We start from the raw sequence: 11,670 nt of genomic DNA, 5'->3' as shown, positions 1-11,670 counted from the left end.
GAATAAACAGAAATGTACAATATGAGGATTAAAAAGTGCCGGATATGAATCTTTACAAAAAGTGACGTAGGATGACAGATGACAGATAAAATGTATAAACAGAAATGAACAATATAGACAGAAATGTACAATATGGGGTTTTTAATTATTATTATTATTAATCATTTACCAAAATACAGGACTGTCTCAGAAAATTATGTATGCTTTTTGTGAAGAAACATTAAAAGGCAAGGAGGACTAATATTAAACTTCTAAGTACAGTAGAGTTTATAACCACATTGTGTCAGTTGCTGTTGTCACTTCATGATTTGGCTGCTCTTGCGTTGTACGGGGGCACATTTCTTTTGCATACAGGACTGTCTCAGAAAATTAGAATATTGTGATAAAGTTCTTTATTTTCTGTAATGCAATTAAAAAAACAAAAATGTCATACATTCTGGATTCATTACAAATCAACTGAAATATTGCAAGCCTTTTATTATTTTAATATTGCTGATTATGGTTTGTCGTACCTGCAGTCAGCAATCCTTTATCAAATTCCATGGCCCTCAACTCTGGAACTGTTTAGATAGATCTCTTAAGTTAGCGTCATCCTTAAAAACGTTTAGGACCAGCTTGGTGGGGTATCTTTTATTTAGACAAAATTAACAGGCTATTCTTACTGAAATGAAATTGCCATTTCATGGATATTTTTGTTTGTGTACTTATTGTGTTTTTCTTTGTTTCTTTTACCTTTTCTTTTTCCTTTCTATTCTTTTGCTATTGACTGATTTGTTTTGGTGATTTTGTATTGAGGGGAGGATTTTTTGTAAGCCCTTCGGGCTTCTTTTCCTCTCCTGCACAAATTATTTGTCCTTGTATGATAAAAAAATAATTATTGTGTTATCACTGTGCAAATAAATAAATAAATATATGGTTTATAGTTTAAGATTAAGATTCCCAGAATATTCAAATTTTTTGAGATAGGATATTTGAGTTTTCTTAAACTGTAAGCCATGATCAGCAATATTAAAATAATAAAAGGCTTGCAATATTTCAGTTGATTTGTAATGCATCCAGAATGTATGAAATTTTTGTTTTTGTAATTGCTTTACAGAAAATCACAATATTCTAATTTTCTGAGACTGGCCTGTATAAAGTGTTCTGGGCAAGCAAGGAGACACAAGGCTCGAGTGTTAAATGTGCAGTTTTTCCAATATTTATGAATGTTTTATAATGTTGGAATCTCTTCAGCTCCGTTTTCCCAAGTTTTTTAACATAATTGAGGTCTCTGAAATAGAAGTTTTAAAAATGATTAGCGCTCTTAATAAATCCAGTGCCAAGGATGAATATGGCTTTGATACAAATTTCTTAATACGCCACAAGGAGTCTCTTGTCTGTCCCATCACTCAGCTAATAAATATGTTTATCAAATATTCTGTTGTCCCATGTAACTGGAAGGTGAGTGTAGTAAACCCAATTTTCAAATCCGGAAATACATCTGAGTTTAATAACTATAGACCAATCAGCATTCTTCCAGTAATATCCAAAGTTATTGAAAATGTGTAGCGAAACAGTTTATAAATCACCTTAATAGTGGACCTACAGCATTACAATACAATACAGTTTGGTTTCCGGGCTCATCATTCAACAGAATCTGCCATAACTATGTTTGTGGAAAATATATATATATATATATACGGTATATATACGGTATATATATATATATATATATATATATATATATATATATATATATATATATATATATGCAGCAAATACATACATTCCAACAAAAAGGTGGGCAGCTTTTCATTTCTTGCTAAGAAAATTTGTAGTAATCTTTGACAAGTCATACATTTCAAATTACCATATATCTTTAAGGGGAGGACTTATCAAAAATCTGATATGATTGAAAGATTATAATAATATAATAATTTTTTTTTTTTAAAGAGGAAGGACATTTTCAGTTTGTGTGTTGCAAACGTATCCATGGGAAACAATGGTAACATTTCCTGCTTTTACAAACCAGATATCTCACTCTTATGGTTCGCTATAAAAAGAACATAAAATTGCTCTAATTTTCACATTGAAACTGCATTATAAAGGCTAAATGTTTTCCAATATTTTAAAAAGAAGGGTAAAGTTGAGAACCATTGAGGTTATATCAGCGCCATCCTGTGGATATACAGTATGTGTATATCTCAAGGCAAAAAGCAAAGTACTGTTCAAAATGTTCAAATAAAGCAACAATTTATTACACCCACACAAGTATTAGTTTCTCAATCATTTTTGTGCGTCCTTAGAAACCAGTTGACCTTTTTCAAAACCATATTTCAAGTCAGAGGACAAAGAATATAAAGGTGAACAAATAGTTCAGGTGCACTTAAAAATGAATTAACGTCCTGCATGTTGTGATGGACCCAACTGGAGTTAGACGGCAATCAACTATATCTGGAGGTGGTGGCCAATATACATAAGGTATATCATGATACCTCTTCAATATATCACTTCAACTGAGATTTTTGAAATACAAAAAACTGACAGGTGACCCACAGAACATCTGGCCTGGGTGGCAATTAATCTCAAACAAGCAAAAGAGCCTTCGTACAAAGGGGTACTTGTTTGATAAACTAGTTTTGTCCCGATGTGGTCTGAAATAAAGATGCATTTCTTTGCTTTGTCTTGACACCTACTCAGAGACTCACCCATATCTTTTCACACAGTAACTACAGCAACGAGCCCTTTTATCACGTGCTGTTACACCCAAATACCCCAGTGTGTTGTCACATGACTTCTGTCAGGATAAGCAGCTTCACATGCACTCATAGTGACCACAAGGAAGAGCATGTCGTTATTCATTACCTCTAAATTAAACGTGGGGTCACGGGTACATTATGGCTTTAACCATGAGATCTTCTGATCAAAAAGAAAGGGACATCTGGATTTCTATTCAAAAACGTGTCCAGGATCCTGGTTTTAGATAGATTATTTCTGTTATAGTTCTTCATTTATATTTCACCCCAGATTTAAAAATAAAATTTTGTTCTTCCCATTAGATCTTAGCAACTTAGAGATTAGCCTATGTTATCAAACAGGATGTGGGTTATGGCTCTGAAGGAAGTTCTAACTAGGTTTTATGTCAAGGACATCAAGAAGACAGTTGGATTAGGATTTTTTTTTTTTTTTTTTTATAAAACAGTGATTACAAGTCAAGGACAATAATATTATTGCATTTTTCAGACAGTGTCACAGCTTGATATGAGACATTACTATAATAATCAAATACTGCATTTTTCAAGACACCACCTCTGTTTAGATATGAAAACTCCTTAAATATATTTCATCATGTCCATCATAATCAAACATCGAATAAAGCATACAGTCGAAAACTATTCCTAACATTTTAAAACAATCAACTTCTATGATATTGATTATTCTATGATATGATTCCCCCTAATTTGACTCTTTTATTATCAGTAAATATGAGTATTTATTTGGTGATTTATAGATGGTTAAGATTATAAATTGTCTTGCTTAAGGATGCAGGTCTTCCCTGAGAAAGACATTTTATGGATGAGAGCTTGATGCTGTTCTAAAAGATCTGCAAGTTGTCCTTTCTCCTGACATGAATGTGCCCCGACACCATAAGAGATGTTTTGAACTGACCTCTGACATGGTCCACCGCCTCTTTAGTCCAGAGGATGCGTCTATTTTCTTTTTTTTTTTTTTGTGATCAACTTTTTATTCATTTTTTCATTTATATATATAGAGAGGATGCGTCTATTTTCAACTGGGTTTGGTTCAAAGAAGGAAGCGAGTTCCTGGATCATTTTCAGTCATGGTTTCTTCATTTCAAAGTTGAACCTTAACCCGTGTTTGTGGATGACACAGCGAAGCGTGTACCTAGACAATTATTACTGCAAGTGTTCCTGAACTCAAGCAGTTGGTTTTGGCTTTAAGCACAGCAATTTCACCAGTTTCTCTGAATCTTTGGATAATATAATGTACTGAAGATGATAGAGCATTCAAAATCTTCAAAATTTTACAGAGAAACAATATTATTGTCATGATTTATACCCATTCATGGTACTGACCTTGTGCAACTTAACTTAATTAACTGCAGGATGTTTCTCCATGTGCTTCTTTTTAGTCCGAGCTACATTTCCAACATTGTGTTGCCCATGCCCCAGCTCTTTATAGATGTGTTTCTGCCATTAAAACTCATGGTGAGTTAACCCAAATATGTTAGTTTCATGTACTCCAATCCTGTTAGTGCCCATGTGAGTGGATATGTAAAAAACGCGCTTTGTTTTTAATTTAGACCTCATTTCAACCACTTCTGAAAAGGAATCTCACATCTTTTACAGAACATTTGTTTGTGCTTTCGAGAGCTTTTGTTTAAACAATGTACATCGCTATATCTTTAGGCGTCAAGTTCCTAAACTATGACATTTTGATTAATGCTCTTTATTGGTGTATAACCTACTATAAAACAGGTGGAAAAAGTACTGAAAAATTGTAATTGAGTAAAAGTATCTTTACTTTGCTTAAATCCTACTCAAAGTAAAAGTAAAAGTACCCATCTAAAAATTTACTCGAGTAAAAGTACAAAAGTACTTCATTTAAAATGTAATTTGAGTAAAAGTTACTTTCAGTTATTTAATGCAAAAAAAGGATGAGTCACGAATCAAATCCAGCACAAGTTGTTTTAATCAACTTTGAGGCATATTAAAGTATTAATTTAATTAATTTAACATCCACACTTGTAAAAGCTCAGCTGAGCTCAGTAACATGATCCTTTTACTTCCGCAGAACAGGACAAAAAGGACAGTCACAACCTGTAAAACTGTTTTCAGTCATATTGTCCAACCGACACTAAAACCAGAATCAAAGTATTCAAACACAAAATAAAGTGCCCAATGCCCGCAGGATCCTGCTATTCACAATAAACCAAAAAAAAAAAATGCCCAAAAGTAAAAATATATAAAAATTACATATTTCAAAAACTACTTAGAAAATTACAAATTACTCATAAAAAGTACTCAATTACAGTAACGTGAGTAAATGTAATTTGTTACTTTCCACCCCTGTATAAAAGTGCTCTGTCTATTACTCTGTTACACAAATGCAAGTGAAGCGGAACTGTGTGAAACTATAATTGGACACGTCAGCTGTAGGCGCCGGACACATTTGCAGGTAGCACCTAGCGCACTTCCTGGCTCTCCTCTGTTGATGTCGGCAGATGTAACTTGTGTCAAATCTAAACGGTAGTTTATTTCTCCTCTATCTTACCCGTGTAAAGATGGCTCGGACATTTATCTGAATAAATCTAATGAATGTTGCGCTGACTGGCTCTGTGATTCAGCCGTGTGTGTTCTGCTGTTTGATTTGGCATGCTGTCATCAGCAGGTATGCATGCTCTCATCTCTGGCTTTTCTCTTTCATTTACAGCATTGAAAAAAAATATATATCTTCAATATAAACCACGTTTTCAGCTTAGTTGTTGATTGAGTTGTTGATGTGTTCGCTTTCTAAAAAACCCCAACACTTTAGGTATGTTGTAATAATTGGCACGGTGACAGGTGTAAACTTTTTCATTCAGCTCTTGTTTTTATCGGTTCATCCGATAATTAATAATCTTTGTGTCAGAGACCAATGGAGTCATGTGGCATCACGGTGAAAGTGAATGTAACTTAAAGAGAACCTATTTTTTCGTTATTACTTAATATTTTTGATTTCGTTTCCTTGTACTGCATGAACTTTACAGTAAATCTCCATTAATGCGCGACCCTGATTAATAATTCAAAAGGGCTGAAACGACGTTCAAATCTTTCACCTCTCAACAGTTTTAGATGGAAACAAATTATTTGTACGGATTTCTTCATTTGAGTTACAACATATTGAGAAAGACGAGACATAATACAAGATCTTCCTTCTTCTTTTCATAATTTCTTTTGTGTTAATTCCTATATTCATTCTTATGCCACAAGGCACAAAGATGATTTTAATTTACCATTTTGAAGAACATGGAAACATCAATCTTTCATCACTTACAGAGGCCCCGCTTGTGGAATTCACTCAATAAATCTCTTAAATCATCACCATCCTTGCCAATATTTAAAAAAAACATTTAAAGAACTTTCTTATTGTTTCATCTTTGTAATGTTCATTATTTGATCTGAGTTACATTTTCTTGTGTTTTTTTGTTTTTTTACAATCCCTTGTGTAGCTTTGTTTTGTTTTTTATTCATATATGGAAAGGATTCTATATAAGCCACCAGGCTTCTTCATTTCCTTGCATGTTATTTCATTGTTTTTCATTTTTTGTTCATATTTTTCTTATATTGCTAAATAAATAAAGTAAACTAAATAATGGCATTAAACAGTCCAGCCTGCCCTCTCTCTCCCTCTTCCTCTCTCTCTACACACACACATCTATCTATCAATGGATCAATAGATATATCTGGCTGTAAGTCTCTGTTTCACTATCACTGTGCCTGTCCCTGTAAAATAAAAAATAAAAAAAACCTCCTAAAAAACAGGAAGATAATTCTTTGTGACTGAAGCAACTATGAATTACTTTAAAGACTTTCATTTTATTAGGAACATGTTCCGTTTTCTCTCTGCTTCTCTCTCTGTAGATTTGCTGAGGGCACAACAGGTTTGATGCCCACAGCCCCACCATGAAGATCCCAGATTTGTCCACACACAAGAACGGGCGGCAGAGGAAGCTGGCAGGTGCCAGCCTCCCACCTGTAGACATGAGGGACGTGGACAAGGGAGGGACAAGCTCCCCTGAACCAGATGTAGAAGATGAATCGGAAGCTCTGGTCAGGGGTTCGGACTCCGAGGACAGGAGGCATCGCAGAGCCCGGCCCAGCATCCGTGGGGAGCTGGGGAATGTGTCGCTGCTTCTGTTTCTCTATGTGCTGCAGGGGATTCCTCTTGGACTGGCCGGCAGCATTCCTCTGATCTTACAGAGTAAAAATGTCAGCTACAAAGACCAAGCCTTCTTCAGCTTCGTCTTCTGGCCGTTCAGTCTGAAGCTTTTGTGGGCACCACTGGTGGATGCTTTGTACTTCAGCAGATTTGGTAGAAGGTAAAAGAAACTCACACTCATACAATCATTGCACATTTTCTTTCCCCCCCTCCCGTCTATGCCATAATCCATCTCCAACTTGTTTCTGCAGGAAGTCATGGCTGGTGCCAACACAGTACCTTCTGGGTCTGTTCATGCTTTACTTGTCTGTTACGGTCAATTCACTGCTGCAGAACGAGGGAGGACCAAATGTATTAGCCCTCACTGCAGTCTTCTTCATGCTTGCCTTCCTGGCAGCCACACAGGTAATTATTAATAACGACATGTACACAAGCACATTACAGAAAGGCAGCTGTACTGATATCCTCTGGATTCTGTGTGTGTAAGGATATAGCTGTGGATGGCTGGGCCCTGACTATGTTATCCAGGGAAAACGTGGGCTATGCGTCTACTTGCAACTCTGTAGGCCAGACGGCCGGCTACTTCCTGGGGAATGTGCTCTTTCTTGCTCTGGAGTCTGCTGACTTTTGCAACAAATACCTCAGAATAGAGCCCAAAGAGACGGGCATCGTCACCTTGTCAGGTACTTTATTAAGCTGAATAAGACGGATAATATATGTTTTTTTGTGACGATTTCCAATTTAAATGTATTTGTGAATACATTCTTATATTTCTTTTTCCATTTGTTCATGTGCTTCAGATTTTTTGTTTTTTTGGGGAGTGGTGTTCTTTATTTCCACAACTCTGGTTGCCGTCTTTAAAAGGGAAAACGAGCAAGTCAGAGGAAAGAAAAGAGCCCCAGAAGAGACGCAGGGCGTCACGGAAACCTACAGGTTGCTATTCTCTATCATCAAGATGCCCACAGTCTTCACCTTTTGTGCCCTGCTTCTCACGGCAAAAGTAAAGTACCTGACTACTACTAGATAAATGTTTGGCTTAACTTTTAAATCTAACTTTTTGACGGTGTTGCATGATCATCGCTTATGAAATAGTCTTGTACTTTTTGTTGTCTGTGTGTTTTAGGTTGGTTTCTCCGCAGCAGATGCAGTCACGGGTCTGAAACTGATGGAGGCAGGAGTTCCCAAGGCGCAACTGGCATTGCTGGCAGTGCCCATGGTGCCCCTTCAAATCCTTCTGCCACTGATCATCAGCAGATACACAGCAGGGCGCCGCCCTCTGGACGTCTTCTATAAAGCATTCCCTTTCAGGTCAGAACTCAGACATCCTCCCATGCTGGGAACATATTCAATGAATTAAAGCTTAACAAACATCTTGTGTTGTTCTGTAGGTTGCTAATCGGACTCGAGTATGCCTTTCTAGTGTGGTGGACCCCCAGTGTAAGACAGGAAGGAGGATTCCCATTGTACTACTATGCCATAGTGCTGCTCAGCTACGCATTACATCAGGTTTGCTGGTCTTTTTGGCTCAATCTATTTACCTTCCATCTTTCTGCACTTGGTTTTTCACGTCTTCATGTCAGCAACACAAGGAAGAAGATGCTTCTGCTGAACAATGGCCACTGACTCCCTGTGCTGGGTGTACGAGGGCCTTTGCAACCTTAGAGGTGTTTGTTGCCGCCTCCTTTAGGGCGTATTGTGCTTCTTAATTCCAGCTACTGAATCTTGAGAGTTCAACAAGACAGAACCGGAAAATATTATTCTTTATTTTCTATTATTTTTACAATATTGTAGTGTAAGAAGTTTAAAGCACTGTGTTTGGTTTTCAGTTTGGATATTATGCCAACAAAAACTAATGCGTCCAGTCAAAATTATCACCTTTCCTTGTCTTATTTAGGCTTTAGTGGATGTAAAAGATCAGCAGAGTTAAGGTGTCTACAATAATAAGGGAAATGATCCTGAAGGGCCCACAAAAACTTCTTTGCAGCCCAGGCTATTTCTTTTTTCTTCCCCCCTCTCTTGTCTACATATAATAATGAATAATTCCATAAAGTAACTACAGTAATACGTTCTTATGCTATTTAATAGAGGCTACGAGGTAAAGATGTCACTCCATGACCATGGATGGTAATTCAAAGATGCAAATGACTCACCTTGGTAAATAAGCAAGACAACGTCAAAATGAAACATATTTTGTCAGTTTTCTCAAACTGCAAGGACTCGGTTCTTGTCTGTGACAGAGGATGCTCAGCATTTTCTGTGCTAAAGGAGACCATGAGGAAGCAGTGAACCTCCTTTCCTTTTTATTTAAAGAACACGGACAGCTCTCATTACGGCTGCCACTTTCTCCCAAGTTATTTCACTGAGGTGGAAACCTTAGTTACAACAACAAAGAGACTCATTATACCCATAACCCTGACTTTAAACAGGATTCTTCATTGTCATTTCTTTTATAAACAGAAAGTGACCAGTGGTACTATTTGTCTGTTAAGGAAAAACAATTATCGCTTTTTTTTTATACTAATATTAAAACAAAATCCTGAAACTGTCAATGAGTAAAGTATAAGCTCTTGTGGGGAGGGGGTCTAATTCCAAGTTCAAGCTCTGTTTTGTCTCTAGGTGGCGTTGTACAGCATGTATGTGGCCTGCATGGCTTTCCACGCCCAAGTGAGTGACCCCCTGATAGGCGGGACCTACATGACCCTGCTGAACACGGTCACCAACCTGGGAGGAAACTGGCCCTCCACTCTGGCTCTGTGGATGGTCGACCCACTGACCTCAAAGGAATGCCAGGGTGCTGCCGGCCAGAGCTGCGGCTCCCCCGTGGAGGCGGCGGTAAGTCCTGATGGAGACGGTGAAGCACAGCGGGCTGTATGAGACCTCATCAGGAAAAGTAACCTTTTTTTCTCCCTTTTTGTTTGCTTCTTCTCCACCTCCAGCTGTGTGTGAAGGAAGGCGGCGTTTGTGTGACGACTCTGGACGGTTACTACGTGGAGTCCGTGGTGTGTGTCGTCATCGGTTTGGTGTGGTGGCTTTGGTTAGGGAAGAAAATGAAGCAGCTGCAGGATAAGAGCCCTGCTGCATGGAGGTGTAGAGTGAACCAGTGACATTAATCCACCATCCACCACACACACTGCATCTGCATATTCTACTCCAAAAGATGCCTGGACGTCTTAACTCCATCCTCATCTGTCTGGTCCTGCTTTCGCTGCCGCACTCAGAAGTCTGTTACCCTCAATCTTGTCACTTTGAAGTGCACGCATATGAGGGAAGTTCCCATCGTTGTCTCCTCATCATCACTCGTGCTACTTTGCAAAATGTGTCCCACTGAAAATAGGAGAAAACCTATTTATATTTTATTAAGTTATGTTTTGCTGCCTGAAATAGCTCAACCAAACTCGAGCTGGGTCAAATATATGCTCTGTTGATTTGTTCTTTTTTCACCCAATGAAACTTTATAGATCTGTTTGTTGAACAGTTCTTGACCCGCCGTGACGCTGTTTTTCTCAGGCCTGAGTTGATCATATAAAAATAGCATAGCTGAGTTTATTTTAGTTTTTCCAAAGTCAACGCTTGAACGCAACGATGTTCAGTGAAGTTTTATCAATGAATACTCATTTATCTTTGGTTTTTCTGCAACAGATTGAAGTATTTACTCAAAACGACGTCTTCGTTCCTCACTTAGTACATGCTATTAGTTTTAACTTTTGACTGAAGAAAAGAATGAAGCTTTATTTTTGGACCACATCTCTTATTACTTCTTGGCAGCCTGCTGTATATCTCTTTGAGGATGGGCATATCCTTAATGCTACACTTAAATACAGGAAAACTTTAAAATCTGTGTTGTCTTAGTTTGTAGTGTAGCTCCAGGATGCCCCTTCCACGTAACGGGACATTAACACCAGCCGTCAGTGAGAAAGAGGCAGCTGTCGCACGAATCCCAGACGGGATTTACTGTAAACTTTGTTGGCTTGTCAAAGACACAGGTGGATTTGGAGTTTTATCAGTGGTGATTAACTGTAATAAATGTACCGAATTTGTCTGTAAATAAGATCCAGAGACCGACCAGCAGCCTTGGAGAGTTATTCAATAAGCAAAGTCTTCACCGGCGTATTCATTTTGTACATGAGACTGAATATTAAGATTATTTTCCCTTTTAATCAAACTGCTCTGTCAAGTGTACAAAGCTAAGATCTCACTCCGATTACAAACGTGTACTTGGTGAACCACAAGGAAAAGGTCGGAACAGTTTTGGATTACTGTTGTCACATTTGTCTTTCCCATTTCATCTGCTGGCTCCTCACGTTGAACTCTTCAGTTTACACAGTTTAATGGGCCTCTCATGTTTGTTTGTGGCAGCGTGTCAGCTGCCAGAACCACTTCCTTTGATCCTTTTCTTGGCATTAACGTGGCATTTAATTTGATTCAACGGTAGTTAAGACTGTGCCCTTTTTATTATTTTAGATTGAGGTAACAGGTTGTTTACTGTACATCGGTTAAACTGTCTTTCAGGTGGTGGAAAGGTACTCTGATCTGCAACAAAAATATAAGTGATTGCCTTATTATTATACTTTTTTTTTTTAAATTTGTGTTTGTTGGAATTTGCACACATTTTGTTTAGTTATTCAACTTCCCTGTTTGTAAGGAAAATGACATGTCTGATGGAATATAAATGAGATTTGACAAAAAATATTTGTAATTAAAAACATACACTTATGTCTGGTTGTTTTTTTAAACTTTGACATTTTCATG

At 37.5% G+C, this 11,670-nt stretch overlaps 1 protein-coding gene across 2 annotated transcripts; it reads left to right on the top strand.

The window, feature by feature from the left end:
* Positions 1-5,177: 5,177 nt before the first annotated feature.
* On the top strand, positions 5,178-11,634 carry slc33a1 (solute carrier family 33 member 1). 2 transcript variants are annotated; one of them, XM_061719110.1, is made up of 9 exons: positions 5,178-5,249; positions 6,624-7,081; positions 7,173-7,326; positions 7,409-7,604; positions 7,722-7,921; positions 8,045-8,229; positions 8,310-8,427; positions 9,538-9,753; positions 9,858-11,634. In XM_061719110.1, exons 2-9 carry the CDS (start codon positions 6,666-6,668, stop codon positions 10,023-10,025), a joined length of 1,653 nt encoding a protein of 550 aa, XP_061575094.1. In that variant the 5' UTR covers positions 5,178-5,249; positions 6,624-6,665; the 3' UTR covers positions 10,026-11,634. The 2 variants fall into 2 exon arrangements, with proteins under 2 accessions (XP_061575094.1, XP_061575093.1); XM_061719109.1 differs by lacking the exon at positions 5,178-5,249 and adding an exon at positions 5,271-5,391.
* Positions 11,635-11,670: the final 36 nt, after the last annotated feature.

This window comes from Cololabis saira, chromosome 4 (assembly GCF_033807715.1).
Source record: "Cololabis saira isolate AMF1-May2022 chromosome 4, fColSai1.1, whole genome shotgun sequence".
Lineage (NCBI taxonomy): Eukaryota > Metazoa > Chordata > Actinopteri > Beloniformes > Belonidae > Cololabis > Cololabis saira.
This window is presented reverse-complemented; position numbering and strand designations above follow the sequence as displayed.

Coding starts and splice junctions, on each gene's coding strand:
- slc33a1 (XM_061719110.1), top strand. CDS start 6,666: ATGAAGATCCCAGATTTGTCCACACACAAGAACGGGCGGCAGAGGAAG. Junction 8,230..8,309: donor TATAAAGCATTCCCTTTCAG/GTCAGAACTCAG, acceptor GTTGTTCTGTAG/GTTGCTAATCGGACTCGAGT. Junction 8,428..9,537: donor TCAGCTACGCATTACATCAG/GTTTGCTGGTCT, acceptor TTTTGTCTCTAG/GTGGCGTTGTACAGCATGTA.